A 17,147-nucleotide genomic window follows, 5' to 3' on the forward strand; every position below is an offset into this window, starting at 1 on the left:
AAGCAGCCCCGAGGAGGTGGCTGTGCCACGCACGGCCGGCCATGGCAGAGCCTGCCCAGCCTGTCCCTGTCCCCATCCCGGAGCCCCCTGTGCTCCTCGGCAGCTCTCACAGCCCCCAGCAAAGCCCAGAGGTCTTGAGTGGCACCTTCAAGCCCAAATTCAGCGAATGAGGAGAAGCTGAATGGGACAGTGGTCCCTGGGGTGACAGCCATAGACAGGAGAGGATCACAGAATCATGAAATGGTTTGGGCTGGAAGGGACCTGAAGGTCTTCCAGTTCCGTGGGCAGGGACACCTTCCAGTAGCCCAGGGTGCTCCAAGCCCCATCCAACCTGGCTTTAGACACTTCCAGGGATCCAGGAGCAACCACAACTAAGTCAGGAGCCAGCAATCCCTGTGCTCCAGGGAGGTAGAGACAAAGGATGCCCAGCTCCTCCCTGTGGCTGCACAGCCCAGGACACAGCACAGGGCCTGCCCTGGCCCCTGTATCACAGCCACCACGGCCAGAACCTCCATTCCCCTCCCCAGCGAGCCTGGGGCCCCCCCACAGCCATGGGGACCCAGCAGACACACAGGGCACAGGGAAGGAGGGCTCAGGGAGTGCTCCAAGTGAAGCCTTGCAGCACACACAGCACCCCCATGCTGTGCCACCAGGCAGGGGACAGCTGGGACACCACGATCCAGGCTGGCAGGAGAACCCCGTGGCACCAACCCCTCTCTCAAAGCCCCCCAGGAGTGGCATCAGCCAGCCCCAGCTGCCCTGGACTCCCAGCAGGAGCTTTCCGGGAGCAGGACATCCGCCCAGGGCCAGGACACAGGGACACTGCTGGCTGTCCCACACTGCCTCATCCCAGACAATGGCCTCACAGGACAGCCTGGCCCTCACAGCTCTATTTTTAGGTTATTTTCTATCTTGGATGAAACCCTGAGTTCCCGTGGCCTCACCGCTTCCTTTGCCATCAGCCCCACGTGCAGCTGAGCACGGAGGCAGGGCTGCTCCTCCCACCCCAAATCTCTGCCAGATCCAACACACTGAATTTCTTCTTATGTTTCAAAGTAGGGAAACAGGATTTGTATGGAAATTCTCCAGAAGCTGGCAGAGTGAAGGGAAATTAACTGTGCTTGTGCAATTCTTTGTCACACCAAGGAAGTTCAATGGATAAATGCTAGCTGAAAAACTCAAACCTATTCAAACCAGGGAGTTTTGGATGTCTGACAGACTTCCAGCATTCCCAGGACTTGCTCATTTTCTGTTTCCAGCCATTTAGATTCCACAGATGATTCATCCAGCTCTTGGCTTGGTTACTCAGCATTTGGGCTGCAGGTGGCACCTGAGGATCGAGGTAACTCCTGGTCAAGCAGAAGATTCAGGGTTTCAGCTTCCATGACTTGCTCTGATTTTACCAGGATTTGTCCAAGAAAAGTTCCAATTCATCAGTTCTTCATCAAACCTTTCCCTTGGATAGGAGCAGGATTTGAGACCCACCAGGGAACAAGTTTATCTTTTAAAGTTTTGCTTCACATCCACCTGGAAGATGGAGGGACCAGACCCTCCATGTGTACCCTCCTCCACCCCTTTGATGCTTTTCCCACTGAAGGCAGGGAGGGCTCAGGGTCCTGTCCCCCCATTCCTGGCTGTGCTTCCACCTTACATGTGTTCAAAACTGGGATCAGCACTGGGAGCCTCCTGCCAGGAGAGACCTGGAGGGGCTGGAGCGTGTCCAGGGCAGGGAACGGAGCTGGGAAGGGGCTGGAGCCCCAGGAGAGGCTGAGGGAGCTGGGAAGGGGCTGGAGCCCCAGGAGAGGCTGAGGGAGCTGGGAAGGGGCTCAGCCTGGAGAAAAGGAGGCTCAGGGGGGACCTTGTGGCTCTCACAGCTCCTGACAGGAGGGGACAGCCGGGGGGTCGGGCTCTGCTCCAGGGAACAGGGACAGGAGGAGAGGGAACGGCCTCAGGCTGGGCCAGGGCAGGCTCAGGGTGGATTTTGGGAACATTTCTGCATGGAAAGGATGGTCAGGCACTGGCACAGCTGCCCAGGTCAGTGCTGGATCCCCATCCCTGCAGGGATTTAACAGCTGTGTGGATGTGGCACTTGGGGACAGGGTCAGTGGTGGCCTTGGCAGTGCTGGGAATGGTCAATGCTCTCAGAAGGCCAGACCAGACCCCACATTCTCAGAGTGATGTTTTCACCTCCTCCTCTGGAAACAACTCAGCTCCTCCCCACCCCAAAATCCTTCTGGGTGCCACCCATGGCCCAAAGCCCACGGGGACCCTGCCCTGGCCCTTCCCAGTGACACCATCCCGGGCTGGCTCCTGACTCCGGTGTCTCATGGATGCACGGGGCTAAGAGGATGAAACCTGGGCAAGTAAAGGGATATGGCCATGACCTTCCCCTCCCAGCAAAGCTCATTATCTGCTCCAAAGGTCCAGCTCCACAGGCAGCAGGCACAGAAATGCCCAGTTTGGCACCGAGGGTGGGAAATGTTGGCTGCTCCCAGCTCAGGGGCTGAGTGCTTTAAAACAAGATCACCTGTAATTATCCTACTACAATTAACCACGGGCTGGAACAGGGAATTAGGGGGAAAGGAGGTAATTATGGAGGAGCCACGGGGAGGCAGGGCTGGGAGCTGGGAGGAGAACTTGCTCCTGTAGCTGATGGGAATCAACATCCTAACGAAAAACAGCAGGCAACACCTCGGAATCTCCCATCCCAAAGCTTCAAGGAGGATTCCATAGGGAATCCCAAAGGGAAATCTGCACCACTGGGCTTCATTAACAGCCATATAAAAAATCCAAGTGATGGAGAATCGTTGTCAGAGTTGCAGAGTGTAGGGAGGTTTTGGGAAGATGAGCAGGATGGCCCTCACAAAGCCACAGATCCCACCACAGGCTGTGGAGCTTCCATGGAGAAGGTCAGGTCTGTGCATGGTCCATGCTGCATCCCACAATTGGATTTAGGAGCTGGGATACGTACAGGGATTATTCCCTGGGTTTGAAAGGCTGTAGGGGCCCCTCTCTGCAGCTTCTTCCTCTCTAGTTCAGACAATGGCCTGATCCAAACCCAGATCAAAGGCTCTGGATCAACCCAAACAAGGATCGTGTTTGCTCCTTGGAGAGAAGTGATGCCAGGGTGGACAGGGGAGAATATCCTGCAAGAGGGATCTGCCAAACTCAGCCACCAGCAGCCAAGCAAATTAAAGTGATTAATTTGGGTTTACATCCCCTACAGCCAGACAGTGCCAAGTTCCACAGGGATACTCACAGAAGGTGGGAGCAGCACCAAACAGGGATCAGGGGATATTTTTTCACAGTCCCTATCAACTGAGCTCAGTCCTGAGCCAAAACTCATCCCTGTATGGAACAAGGGCTGCAGGGCACTGGGATGAGGAGCTCACACACAAATATCCCAGCTCATCACTCATTCCCAGCATTAATCCCCTGCCTTGGTGTTCCCAAGATACAAACGATCCCAGCCACTGAGCAGGAGCAACACCTCACAATCTAGCTTATAAAATTCTCATGGAGAGGTGGCTAAATTTAGTTCCAGCTGAGCTTGCTCGGGGCTGTAAGCAAGACAGCCACAAATCCATGCAAGGCTGGCACAGGGACACAGGAGAGTGGGAAGAGGCTCCTTGAGGAACGCACCCAAAGGAGGGCACAGAGCCCAGGCTGAAGGATGAAAGTGCAGGAAAAGTGATTCCCCAGTGAGCTGTAGGGCTGAGCAGTCGAGGCCATGAAGGTACAGCCTTGGGAGGCCTCACCCTTCTCAAAGCTCTCCCAGGATCCAGACTCTGCTCTCAGGAGAAGAGGAAAGGGCACAGGATGCTGTGCCCATCCCCACATGCTTCCCACCCCATCAGAGACTGGGTTTATCCTTCACAGCACCCAAACTGCTGCCTCCCACTCGCAGGGGGGCAGAAGGTACAGGAGGTGACAGAACATGACCTGGGTTTTGCCCCAGAGCTGCATCAAATCCTAAAGTTCTGAAGGTTGTTCTGCCTCGGCATCATCATAGGACAGACAGGGCTGGAGAGCAGCAGCCAGGCTGACAGGTCACCAGTGGCCAGAGATAAAAGCAAACTCCATCCACGTGCAGTCCCTGATCTCAGGGAGCCCCAGCATTACGTGCAACCATGTGGCAGGAGGAACAGAGGTGGTTTCTCCTCCTCTCCATGGCTGGAAAAAGTTGTGGCAGGTCCTAACCCAGCACTGGCTGATGGAACTGTAAATCCCAGCCAAGACACAAGGCACAGCCAAGGTGGCAAAAAGAAATGGGAAAATTCCACTGAGGCCCCTGCAAATTCCTGGAGGAAGAGGCAAAGTGCTATGGAGATCCTGCCGGGGAGCAGGAGGCAACACTTGGTGCCATCAGCTCTCTGGTCCCTCCATGTGCCCAGCAGCTGCAGAGCCAAGGGCACATTTAGCACCTTTCACACATTTGTCACGGCAAATATCCCGATTTCACAGCTTGTTGCTGGCTAATGGGAACGTCTTTAACAGCCCCAGGATTATTCATGCAGTGGAAAACAATCACCCGTGTCCTGCCAAGGTGGTGGAGTCACACACCCTCGGGGTTCTCTGCTTCCTCAGTGGAGCAAACAGTCGAAGAAATCGGATGGAAGGAACAAAGAGATGAGGCTAATTAGCTTAAAGGGTAAATGACCTCAAGCAAGGCCTGCCAGACTTCATAGAATCATGGCATGGCTTGGCTGGAAGAGACCTTAAAGCTCATTTTGTCTCAGCCCCCTGCCATGGCAGGGACACCTGGCTGCTTCCAGCCCCACCCAGCCTGGCCTTGGCCACTGCCAGGGATCCAGGGGCAGCCACAGCTGCTCTGGGTACCCTGTGCCAGGGCCTGCCCACCCTCCCAGGGAATATTTCTGCCTGGGGTCACCACAGGGTGACACCCTCTGGGGCAGCCCCAGCAGAGCTGAGTATTCCCAGTCACAGCACCACGCTGCTGGAGGGTGAGGGAATGTGCTCACACCTGCAATCCCACCTGTCCCAGCATCCCAGAGCATCAGCCACACAAATCCAACCTTTGGGCAGGAAAAATCCAGTAGGGAAGTGCCTGCTGTTGTGGGACCAACACCTCCTGCTCCTCAAGCATGGGACAAGGACCACTTCATGGCCCCGGAGTGACATGAGAGGAAGCAAGTGCCAGATGCATTCAATCATCTCTTTTTCTTGGGTGAATTACAGAGCAGGAGCTGTCACTCCACTCAGCAGGGACAGAGCTCTGCCATTCGAGTGCCTGGGAGATAAGTGCTCCCTTCCTTCCTGGAGTCATCAAACCCTGGGACACAGCTGGCTGCTGCTGCTTGCTGCACAACAGCCCCCCAAGGGAAGGGCAACTGCAGAGCTTCTGCACACAGCCAGGCACAGCACGAACCCAGAGAATCCCAGCATCATGGGTTGGGTGGGAAGGGACCTCTGAGCTCATCTCATTCCACCCCCTCCACAGGCAGGGGGACCTTCCACTGGGCTGCTCCGAGCCCTGTCCAACCTTGAACACTTCAGGGACGGGGCTGAAGCCGTTTGGGTTCAGAGCAGTGAGATACAGAGTCACAATCTGCCACTGCACCCAGAGATGGTTGATTTGTCCTTCCTCCTCAAAAAAACACTCTGAGCAGCAAGCAAAGGGGAAATATTAGGACAGAGGCAACCTGAATCCCAAATCATCCCACACAGTCAGATGGCAATGAGGCACGGTCTGGAGCATGGTCATCTGCTCGACAGTGACAGCACCCACAGCCAAGGCCAGGCTGCTCAGTGCCACATCAACCCAGCCTGCTTAAATAACAGCAAATCTGTTCCCAAATCCTTGGAGTGACCCTCAGCCAGCGTCCAGCTGTCTGAAGCAGGATGTGGAAACACCAGGAACTGCTCCTGCCTGTGGCAGAGCTGGTGGGGAGAGCTGGGCTGAGCCTCAGCATGTTGTGACACCCTGAGAAACCAAGATGACATTGCATAAAACCCTGTGAGTCCACCATGGAAAATTGTCCCTCTGCATCCAGGGGAAACAGGTGCTACAAAAAAGCACTGATTTGGGAAGGATTCTTAGTGACCCAAAACAAAGTGGGAAGACACTGGGGCAGGCTCCAGCCCAGCCCTTGATGCCACTGTCAGCAGCTCAGCCAGACCCCCAGTGCTTGAACAAGGTGCTCCCAAAATTCCTGATGGTCCCATTCCATGTGGCACCTTGTGCTCCAGCAGTGCCTGCTTCTCTCTGGGGTTCATGGATTCCCTGGGAGTCAGAGATGTCCATGATGCAGATGTCCAAGACAGAGAAGTCTGGGATAGGTATGTCCAAGATGGATATATACACACTCTGGAGGGGTCAGATCTTGTCTCCTGGTTGTGAATCTGGGAATTTTCCCACCTTACCATGTTATTTTGGGCCACCTGTTTAAAGGCCATGGACACAGCAGTGTTCCAATCAGATCCACCCTGTCCAGGGTTTCCTCAGAGCTATGCTCATCCCAAAGCTCATCCCGAAGCACCGGGGCTGGCACAGCGGGGCTGGCACAGCATCCAGACCCCGCTGGCAGCGCTGTGGAATCCACCCCATGCAATGAAGAGGGGATTAGTGGGAAACAGTGGCAAATCCAGCAGCTGGCTGTGCTAAGAGGCTCTAATCCCAACCCCACGGAGCCTCTGTGGAGGAGGAATCAGGGACCGATCCCGAATCAGCAGCACTCGGCAGGAGAGGAGGTCAGTGTGGTTCTGGGAAAGGGAAGGGACCAACGCTGCCCAGGGTTACAGACCAAGGCAGTGCCAGCCTGGAGCCGTGCTGGGGAAGAATCTGAGTCTGGTTTCTGGTGGGAAAACAACTAAGGAATTCGTGGATACTGCAGGGTGCCGACCCTCCCACCCCAAACCTCACTGAGCAGCACCCAGCAGCCTCCCCTGGCCATGCCAGAGGGTGCCAAGGGCAGATATACAGAAGATATCCTGGGAGCTGAGACTGTGCTGGGACCTCCTGCTGCAGAGTGGCCACCCCAGAACTGTATTCCTGCAGAGCTCCCCTGGTCTATTCCAGCCATGAAAAGCCTCAGGCTTGTCCTGGTGCTCTCACCTGCCTGCACAGCAGCAGGGCCTCTCCAATGCCACTTGTGCCAAAAATCCCCTCCCTGGGAAGCTCCCAGCACTGGCTCTTTCCCCGCAGGGAGGTACCTGCAGGTGGCTGATGCACATTCTTCATTCTCCTTCGCTTGCCCAAGCCCCCAGACCCACCCCAGCAGTGGGGGACCCTCCCAGGCTCTGCAGAGCAGAGCCACCACGAGGAGAGCAGCCAGTCTCCCCTTGCAGGCCCCTGGAGCCCCATCCCGGGGCTGCTGTGCCCGGAGAGCTCTGTCCTGCCCATGGCTCCCAGGATGACAGATTTCCTGAGGCTCTCGCTGGCTGCTTTGCTCATCCCCCATGGAGCAGACCCCAGGCTGGAGGATCATCTGGCCAAGCAGGAGCAGTTGGCACGGCCCGCGGGCAGCTCTGATCCCAGGATCTGCAGGAAGCTGCCTGGATTGTCCCTCGCATTCAGCCTCCTGCAAACCTCCCCACGGTAGAGAGGGGCTACAGGAGCAGCAGCAGCCCCCCAAAATCCCCTCATCTCCCAAAGCTGTAACTTCTCCCTGGGTAAATCCAGGAGAGCAGAAAGAACATTCCAGTGCTTTTTTCCTTTGACACAGGCTGGAGGAAGGAGCTGGAGGAAGGGCAGCAGCTCAGGGAAGAGGCAAACACAACCCCTGTGACCCCAAAGGGATTCACCCAGCAACGCTTTGATATTTGCGTTCCCCAGGGCCTCATCCTGCCCGAGCCTCCAGGCAGGGATGAGGATCCCAGGAGGATCCTGGGCACAGGTTAATGGCCGAGGTGATGCCTGGCTGGGCTGGCTCCCAGCTCAGCAGAGCTGCTGCTCAAGCCCAGGCACTGCTGACAGTGCAGGGCTGTGCTGGGCCCACCAACACAGCCCTGCTGAGCCAGCAGCACGGCACAAATGCTCCCAGCTCTCCTCAGTGGAAAAGTCATCCCTCTCAGCCAAAAACATCCAGGAGGGAAGAGCTGCAAGAGGCATCCTCGGGTGCTGAGGACAGATTCATCCCGTCTTCTTGCACAAGTTTCTGAGGGGAGCCCCAGGACAGTCTGAAACCTACTGGGGGTCAGATGCACAGAATGAAGAGGAGGAGGAAGAGAGAGAAGAGGGGGAAGAAAGGTGAAAACCCCCACAGCAGGATGAGCAGGAGCAGCCACTGAAAGCCCTGGCCAGCACAGAGGCCCCACAGCCACACATGAGGTCTGAGTACCCACACGCCTGATAAAATCCAGTTGGAAGCACTCAGAGAATGAAGATGAGGAGGGAGTGGGAGGAAGGCACTGCCTGTCTGAACAGATCTGATCAGAGATACCCTCACACCTTTACATTTAAAAGCATCACAGGACGCTCCGGGAAAGGCGCAGCAGCTCCAAGAGAAGGGCCAGGCTCCACATCTCCCCATCCCCGTTTGCACTCCCCCAGCCCCAGCCAGGCAGGGACAGACCCCGGGGTGCCCCTGTCACCCTCCCACCCTGCCCCCAGTAAGAGCAAAGCACCCACCAGTTACCTCCCGGTCAGCGCCGCGCCTCCGCAGCAGGAACGCGCAGGGCACCCCGAGCCCTCGCTGCAGCCCTCTCATCCGAGGGGGATTAGGGCTGGGTTAGGGATTTAATCCCACTGCCGGGGCTTTTCTGGGTCGGTGACACGGTTTGCGAGGCGCTGATTAGTGCGCGTCGTTAGCGCAGCACGGATAATTAACACAGCCGGTGCCACATGCCAGCCAGAGCTCCTGCGCCACCACGGGCACGGGAACAAGCCCCGGCCCCCCGTGGGGTTTGCCTGGGGTTTTGGGCAGCAGAACAGCTCACAGAGGGAATCCCCGCCCTGAAGAAGCAAATCCAGGGGTTAAAGATGGAGTTTTCTCACTGCAGTGCTGGAATTAACCCCTGAATGCACAGGGAGAGCTCCTCCAGCCCACCGGCTGTACTGGGGTGAACTGGGAACAGCCCAGCAGCCTGCTGGGCCCTCCCTGCTGCCCAGATGGAGGATGTCAGATCCACCACCCTGCCTGTGCTGTGATGGGTTTGGGGACCCCAAGGGACAGGCCATATGTCCATCCACACCAGGAAGCAGCTCAGCACAGGGTATGGACCAACAGCACCAGCCCGGCCCCACGGTCAATCCAGGGAGATGAGCCCAGCTTTGAGCAGTTTTCCAAGCAGACACAGACACACTCACAGGGTGTATCCATCATCTACCACTGGATAAACCCAAAACTCACTCACTGGGCTGGAGACTGTACTGGGCAACCTGAGGCTGCTCAGAGCAGGTGCTCAGCATCATCTGAGTTAATATGGGAACAGTTTGGGGAGCATGGATCAATCACAGCAGCATTCCCATGGGGTAGAGGGGGCTCAGTGCTCCACAGGGAAGCTGGAGGCCGAGAAGCAACTCTGGGGAAGCACATCTTGTGCCCAGGCAGCTCATTCCAGCACAGGCATCCAAAGGGCTCCATATAAACCAACTCCACCACGCAGATGCCACTCAGAGTCCCCAGGAGCTCAGTGTGGCTGCAGGGAGAGGCCAGAGGTTCCTTGAGCAACTGGCACATGGCATAGAGCCACCCCAAAAATGCTGCTGAGTCGGAGCACCGCCCTGGAGGGATCCACAGGGAGAAACCCTACTGGGACTGGGGGATGCAGCCTCTGGGATGCTGCTGGATGTCCTGGAGGGATTTAAACTGACACCCTGGGGGCTTTTTCCTGGAGGAGAGGCAGCACATGCTGTTGTCCATCTCACTCTGGCTCCAGCTCCATGTTTCACACTCTTGGAAGCCCTCCTGGCAGGCCTGAAGGATGGAGGTGCTCTGTGCTGCTGATGTCTCAGGTGCTGCTGCTCCAGGCACATCCATTGCCATGGGAAAGGAAAAGCTGGGTGGGAAATCAGCCTGCCTCAAAGCAGGTGCTGGCATCCCTGCAGGACAGGCTGGGGTGGCCAGCAGTGCCTCTCAAGGACAGGTGAATCCTTTGCTCCTGGGACTGCCTGCTTCAGGTCCATTCTCACCAAATCCTGATGGAGCAGCATCTTCCACCCAGCATCACCTCTCACCCTTCCTTGTCTGGGCTGCACTGGCCTATCAGAGCCTTCCTGCACCCCTGCTCCTCCAAAACCTCAAGGGAAAACACAAACTAACCCAGGAATGGCACAGGCAAGGCCAAGGCTGCTGCTCTCCACACTCCAGTTCCTGAGGAAGCACAAAGCTCCGCCGTAGCATCCCCATTCCTATTAAAGACCTATTTCCATCACCACCCACATCCCTGTGAGCTCTTCCCGACGCCCAAACTGGCTTCCTCAGCACATCCACACATCCCTCCTGCCTGCTGTCTCCTGCTGAACGATGAGAGGGAGCTTTCCCCACTCTTGGATGAGTCTACACAACTCAGCGCGCTGCTCCGGATCCTCTGGGCCTCTCATCCCGGTAATTTGTTGCTTCTTATTTTCACACACCTCCCACTCTTCCCCCGTGGCAGATTGTGCCTTGGCTTTCCGTGTCTGCTGCCCAGCCCTGCTGACACCGGGCTCCTCCATCCCAGAGGAGCGAGCCTGGATCTGCCTGGTGAGATTCCAACAGGGAGCAGAGCCAACAGGAGGCTCACAGAGCTCTGGGCTTCAGTTTAAGCCCTGCAAGAGCCTGAAATCCAGCACATCTGAAATCCTCACCTGTAACACAACAGCCCAGCACATCCCACTCCACCCAACCCCTTCCCCATCACTCCCAGCACCATCTGCCCAGGTGATGCTCCAACCTCTGGGGAGGAGCACCCGGTGCTGGCTGTGGCAGCACCCAGAGCACGGAGGGAAGGTCACCTTTTCAGCAAAGCTCTTGCATTTCCATCTCTATTTATTTATTTCCTGTGCCTGCTGCGCTCCCCGCGGCTCCAGGGCCATTTACATAATCAGATCAGAGGCAGCTGCACAGGAACTGCACGCGCCGGCCCCAGAGCTCCCAGCCCTTCTTCCCAGGAGCACCTTTCCCTTCCCTGGAGCATCCAGCCCTTCCCCGGAGCATCCAGCCCTTCCCCAGAGCTCCCAGCCCTTCAACCCAGGAGCACCTTTCCCTTCCCTGGAGCACCCCTTTCTTCCCTGGAGCATCCAGCCCTTCCCAGACCACCTATCCCTTCTTCCCAGGACTACCTTTCCCTTCCCTGGAGCAGTCATTCTTTCCTTGGAGCACTCATTCTTTCCCTGGAGCATCCATCCCTTCCCCAGAGCATCCATCCCTTCTTCCCAAGAAAACCTATCCCTTCCCTACAGCACCCATTCCTTCACTGGAGCACTCATCCCTCCTTCCCTGGACACTCAATCCTTCCCTGGAGCATCCACCCCTCCCCTGGAGCACCCAGCCCTTCTGCTCACAGATCCATACCCACTTCCATGGGGCAGATCCCTGAGGTTTGGTGCTGCAGCCAGGGCAGAGTCTGGACACAGAGCATCCACCAGCCCAGTGCTGCCGGCTGGGAGCTCTCCAGGAAAGCCTGGTGGGCAAGGACACTTTAATTTCTCCTGCAAGGAGCTCCTGGCCTGGCAAAAGCACCCTGTGTGCCATGGGATACGTGTGTGGGGACGGAGGTGGGCATGAGCACAGTATATTTATACCAGGAAGCTCCCCATGCTTCCCTGGAGCGATGTTTCATGTTCTGTACAGAAGATTTTGGGACTTTGCACTGCACAGAGCTCCCCCCATCCCCCCATGACAGGCTCCCGGCAGCTCCAGAAGGCATCAGCCCATCTAAAAGGAGAAATCAAGGCACAGAAAGGGATCCATGCTGGAAAAGGTGACAGTATGACAGGGGAGTCAGGCTGCTCCCCTCCCTCCTGTCCCCCCTCTCACTGCTTGTCCCTCTCCTGCCTTTCCAACCCAGCTCCCCAAAGTGTCCCCCTGCCCACAGCTCCATCACCTCCTCCCAAAACAATGGGCTCAGCAGGGCTCTGGGAGAGCCACAACCTCCTCCTGGAGCCACCACACTCCCACCCTGCTCCTTCAGTCCCGCCCCTTCCAGGGCACAGCCTGTCCCCCGGGCATCTCCTCAGGATGCCCATCCAAAGCTGAAGTACCAAAGGATGCTGTGAGAATGTGCCCTGCCACCCCCCAAGCCCCTCTTACCTGCTTAGAATTTTGGACAAGCCACGTTCCTGCTGTTTTATCCCAGCACAATGGTTTTTGTGGAATTTCCCACCCTCCAGACAGCCTTGCTCAAGCTTTTATCACGTTGCAAATGCCACAACCTCCTCCTCCTCCTCTTCCTCCTCCTCCTTCTCTCTGGGCTGGACACAGCAAATACTGCTCTGCTCATGCCTTCTCAAAGACTGCTGGAGAATCCTCTCTCTGGCAATTCCCTGCCCACATCCCATTGCTGTTCTGCCTCTGGACAGCAAACCTGGGCACCACCAAGGGTCTGCTGGCACCTCCCACCACGCTGCCAACCCCAGTCCCAGAACTTGGACAAACTCTCTGTGGGGAAAGTGCTGCACAAGCATCCTCACACTGCTCTGAAACACAAAAGAGAGACTCAGGAAAGCCCTTTCCTCCCATGGCCACAGAATCCTAGGAGTGGGGATGCTGCTGCGTAGCCTCCAGCTCCTGCTGGCAATTACTGTTATTTTTTAAAGCCCACATCAAACACCACCCAACCTCTTTCTGCTCAGGGCTGGGACAGCACAGCAACAGCACTGCTCCATTCATAATTCCCTGAGCTCTGCCTTCATACATTATTCCAGCCCAGTGAAGCTTTGGGATTGTTTCTTTTTTAGTTTTCTTTACATATTTTATTCAGTTTTGCTCTCTCTCACAGCTCCCCGGGGTAAACCAGGCTCCCCAGGAAAGACTGTCTCACTGTGATGGAGGCAGAGCCACACTCCAAACACGAGCTGTCCCCAAAAACCACGGAAAGCAGCGTGAGGCTGCACAAGGCAGGAGCAGGGGCAGTGCCAGCACCGCTTCCTGACCTCCAACAACCCAGCTGGGAGAGCAGAGCCAGCACAGGACCCTGAGGAGTTAAATCCCACAGCCGTGTGGAACACCAGCAGCTCCATGGAAGCAATGAGGCTGTGAGGGATGTGGCATGTGGGTCTCAAGCTGCAGCGGGCAGTGGGCTCTGAAGTGCCCTGCCAGGCAGGATTCCACCCACGGAGCACGAGAAAGCCCCTCAGCATTCCCAACACCCCCATTTCCCAGCTTTACAAAGATGACCTATTACGTGGAGCAGGCTGTAAGGATGTAGCATACCTGTGTCTCAGTGGGGTCCATATCCATGCCCTCTTCCCAGCAGCATCTTCCCAGCTCCCCATGCCCTCAGTGCCGCGCCGAGCCCCGCGGTAACAAGAGCCAAGCCACGGGGAGCAAACAGGGAGGGCAGGAGGATGGAGGAGGAAAGGAGGAGGAGGAGGAGGAGGAGGGGCAGGAGAAGCAGCACTCACGTTGATCATAGCATTGGAGGTGATGCGGAAGAGCGTGGCGCGCTCGTTCACAGCCTTGATCTTCTCGCCGCTGTCGGCCGGCAGGCGCAGGTTCTCCAGCTCGCTGAGCGAGCGCTGCAGGGCCGCGCCGTGCTTGGCGATCAGCTCGTTGCAGGTGCTCAGGTCCTCCAGCTTACTCGACAGGGTCTTCAGGGGGCCGTGCAGCTCGCTCTTGTCTGACTGCGAGGCGGGCTCCTCGTCACCCGAGTCATCTGCACGGGGAGGGATGGAGAGAACAGCGTTTCCATGGCTACCCCCGGCCGCTGAACCTCGCACCTCCTGCCAGCACAGCACAGCAGCACAGCGTGGGGGAGCGGCACCCACCGCCCTGAGCAGCTGCTCCGGCTGCTGGCACCGAGGTCTGGCTCCGGGTTGGGTGGTGGGGTGGCACAGGGGGTGCCACGCACCAAACCTGCCCTTCCCAGGCTCAGCGGGGTCAATCCACCCTGTGCTGGGAGCTCTGCCAGCCCTGCTCGGGCACGGTGAACTGTGTCACCTGAAAGGGACAGGTCACAGAGACACCAAGGAAAGTCACACTTCACCCAAAACTACCACCATGTCTTCAGAGGGCAGAAACTCCACGATCAGCACCTCCACTACAGCAAAAATTCCCGCCACTCCAAACACTTAAAAGCAAGGAACTAACCCAAATCCACTCAGTGGGGTAACACAGAATTTCTGGTCACCCCACTGTTCCCTCAGGAAGGAGGTGATCGGCCCCAAGAAGCAGCAGCACCCAAAGCAAACACAAAGGGACAGAAGCAGGTCCTGGGCAGGGGCTGTGCCCCATCCTTATGCTCTGAAGTTTAGCCAAGGGTTTTCCAGTTGCTCCCAAACCCCACTGAGGCAGCAGAGCAAGGAGCTGCTCCTGTATCTCCCCTCTCTCTATCTTCTATTTCTGGATTTCAGAGAGATGGGCACCAGCAAAACTCAGCTGCATCTTCTCTGCCAGGTCTGGGGGCGTTGGGGGAGTGAGAACATTTTCCAAACAATCCAGGCACGGAGCTCAGGGATGGCTCTGGTGTAACAGGGGAGCAGCACATTCCCTCTCAGGGCTGCGAGGAAAGAAGGAAACCCGTGATTCCCTGGCAGGTGGGTGTTTGGCTGCTATTCCTGGCTCATTGATAGGAGCTCTGGAAATGCTCTGGGTACTGGGAGAATTGTTAAGCACTGCTCAGACTGAATCCACAGTAAGGAAAGCAGAGGAAGAGCACCCTTCCATGACTGTGATCCAAAGGCAAGAATCTGGATAAATGTGACAGGAACATCAGCCCAGAGTGGCAGCAGGAGCAGAGCACAGCACAGGGTCACACCAGGACTCGAGGTGACACCAGGACTCGTGGAGAACCTCCCCAGAGTGGATGTGATGGGACAGGAGGCAGAGCTCAGGGACAGCACGGATCCTCCACAGCAGGACCAACCTCACTGCCCAGGGACAATGGCAGAAAATCCAAGGGAAACAGAGCACAGAGCAAACCCCATGACCCTGGGACAGCATCTCCCTGTGTCACCACTTGGCCCCTCTGCAACCCAGCTGACAAACACGAGCAGCAGCTGCTGGAGCCAGGAGAGGAAGCAGCCACCAAGGACACTCAGACACCCAGGGGACAGCAGCTGAGAGCTTCCCAAGGAAGGTGAGCTGCCAGCTGAGGGGGCTGGGAGCTGGGCAGCTCCCACACACAGGCTGGACAGGGGACAGGACCAGAGGTTTGAAAACACACTTGGAATCAGGGAAGTCTCCAGAACAGCTGGTAGAGGAAGAGGAATATGAACAGGCAGGATTCCAAGGACTCCATCCCAGGAGGGTGCACAGAGGCACAGGCTCACACCACAGGCCAACTCCGAAAGATCTGGCAAGAAACACTTTTCTACCAGAAAATAACAAAAACCTCCTCAAAATCCATCTTATACAAAAGTTTCAAGTATTCCCACAGTGCCTTCCATGCTGGGGCACACAAAGGGTCTCCAGCAGGGTGGGCACATTCCCTGGGCTTGGATATTGTCTCTGCACCTGTCCTGAGCCGGTGCCTCCAAGGACAGGGCATTCCATACCCCAGGCACCCACTGGGAGAGGGACACCAGGCTGCTCCTGCTGCTCTGAGCTGTGTCCCTGGGGCCTTCCAGGGCACTCGCTGGCCTCCTGCACCACCTCTCTCTGCAGAAAAACTGCTCTTCTCACAGCACCCCAGCAGCCTGTGCAGGCTGTGCCAGCTGCCTGCACTCCAGAAGGCAGAACCTCTTCTCCACAGCTCTGGGATCTGATCACTAACGAGGCTGGACTTTAATAGCCAATTTATAATAAAGTCCCATGTTTTATAAAACTCCCAGGAGCAGAAGCCAACCGTGCTGGCTCAGCTGTCATTGCCAACAGCAGGCTGAACATGGCAAAACCCACCTTTGAGGGACTCCAGGGGACAATCCAAATTTCCCAATTTTCTGTTTGCAGATATCAAAAATAACTCACAAAGACAATTTTATCTGCTTACAACTGCTGCAAAAATTGTGCCAAGCAAGAGAAAGTACCTCTCTGCTTAGCTCCAGGCAGCACTAAACCCCCAAATCCCTCCCTTTAATTTTCCCCCCATCCTGCCTTACACAAACTGCTGCCCCAAAGCCCTGGCCACAGGGGTTGTCTGTGCTCTGGGATTTCCAGAGCATCACCCTGCCCAGGTGCAATCCTGATCCCAGCCTGGAGATTTTTCACAGAATCACAGAATGCCCAGAGTTGGGAAGGACCCACAAGGATCACCCAGACCCCCAACAACCCCACCCTGTCCATCCCTGGTGTCCAAAGGCTCCTGGAGCTCTGGCAGCCTCGGGGCCATGCCCATTCCCTGGGCAGTGCCAGCACAGGGATGGCAGAGCACAGAGAGGGATGGGCTCTGCACTTTGCCAGGACATTATTTCCTGCCCATTGACCGAGGCTGTGGGAACAGTCCCTGCCCGAGTGCTCAGCTTGAGGCAGGAACACAGCATGGCCCAATTTTTCATTGCTGTGCAAAATTATATAAATGCCTCAAAGCCCAGGAAAAGAGGGAAGGAACCTGGGTCAGCCCAGTGATGCTGCTCATTCCAGCTGAGCAGGCTGAGCTGAGCATCCCTCACCAGCTCCTGCTGTCCCAAAGCTGCTGCTGTGGGATGCAGGAATGCTGGCAGGGTGGGCAGCAGGACACCACCTTCCTCCTCCTTCCTGGGCAACTGCAATCATAGAATCATGGAATGGTTTGGGTTTAGGACCTTAAACCTCATCTCCTTCCATCTTCTTGACATGGGCAGGGACACGTTCCACTAGAGCAGGAACCAATTAATAATATATATATATATATATAATTATATAATATTGTCTATATATATCAATATCTCAAGCAACATCATTTGTTGCAATTATCTCAAATCAAAGCATGGGAAGAAGGAAATCCAATGTCACAGCTACAGTCAAATAAATCAGAGTAGCTGAAAGCAGAAATGATCACACAGGGCACCCAAACCTCCTCACTGCTCCAAGGTGGAGCTCTGACACTGCCTCAGAAGGTGCTTCCATCTTTTTCCTGGGAGCTCCCAGATGTGGGAATCCAGAGCTTCCCTCTGGCTGCCCTGACAG

At 56.3% G+C, this 17,147-nt stretch overlaps 1 protein-coding gene across 13 annotated transcripts in view; it reads right to left on the reverse strand.

The window, feature by feature from the left end:
• OSBP2 (oxysterol binding protein 2) overlaps nucleotides 1-17,147 on the reverse strand; it is a 99,410-nt gene that overhangs the window by 18,606 nt on the left and 63,657 nt on the right. For all 13 annotated transcript variants that reach the window (XM_085592935.1, XM_085592934.1, XM_085592938.1 and 10 more), the window contains one exon: nucleotides 13,508-13,758. In XM_085592935.1, coding sequence (XP_085449061.1) covers nucleotides 13,508-13,758 — 251 coding nt within the window. The remainder of the gene's footprint in view (nucleotides 1-13,507; nucleotides 13,759-17,147) is intronic.

Source organism: Lonchura striata, chromosome 15 (genome assembly GCF_050655825.1).
Source record: "Lonchura striata isolate lonStrDom1 chromosome 15, ASM5065582v1, whole genome shotgun sequence".
Lineage (NCBI taxonomy): Eukaryota > Metazoa > Chordata > Aves > Passeriformes > Estrildidae > Lonchura > Lonchura striata.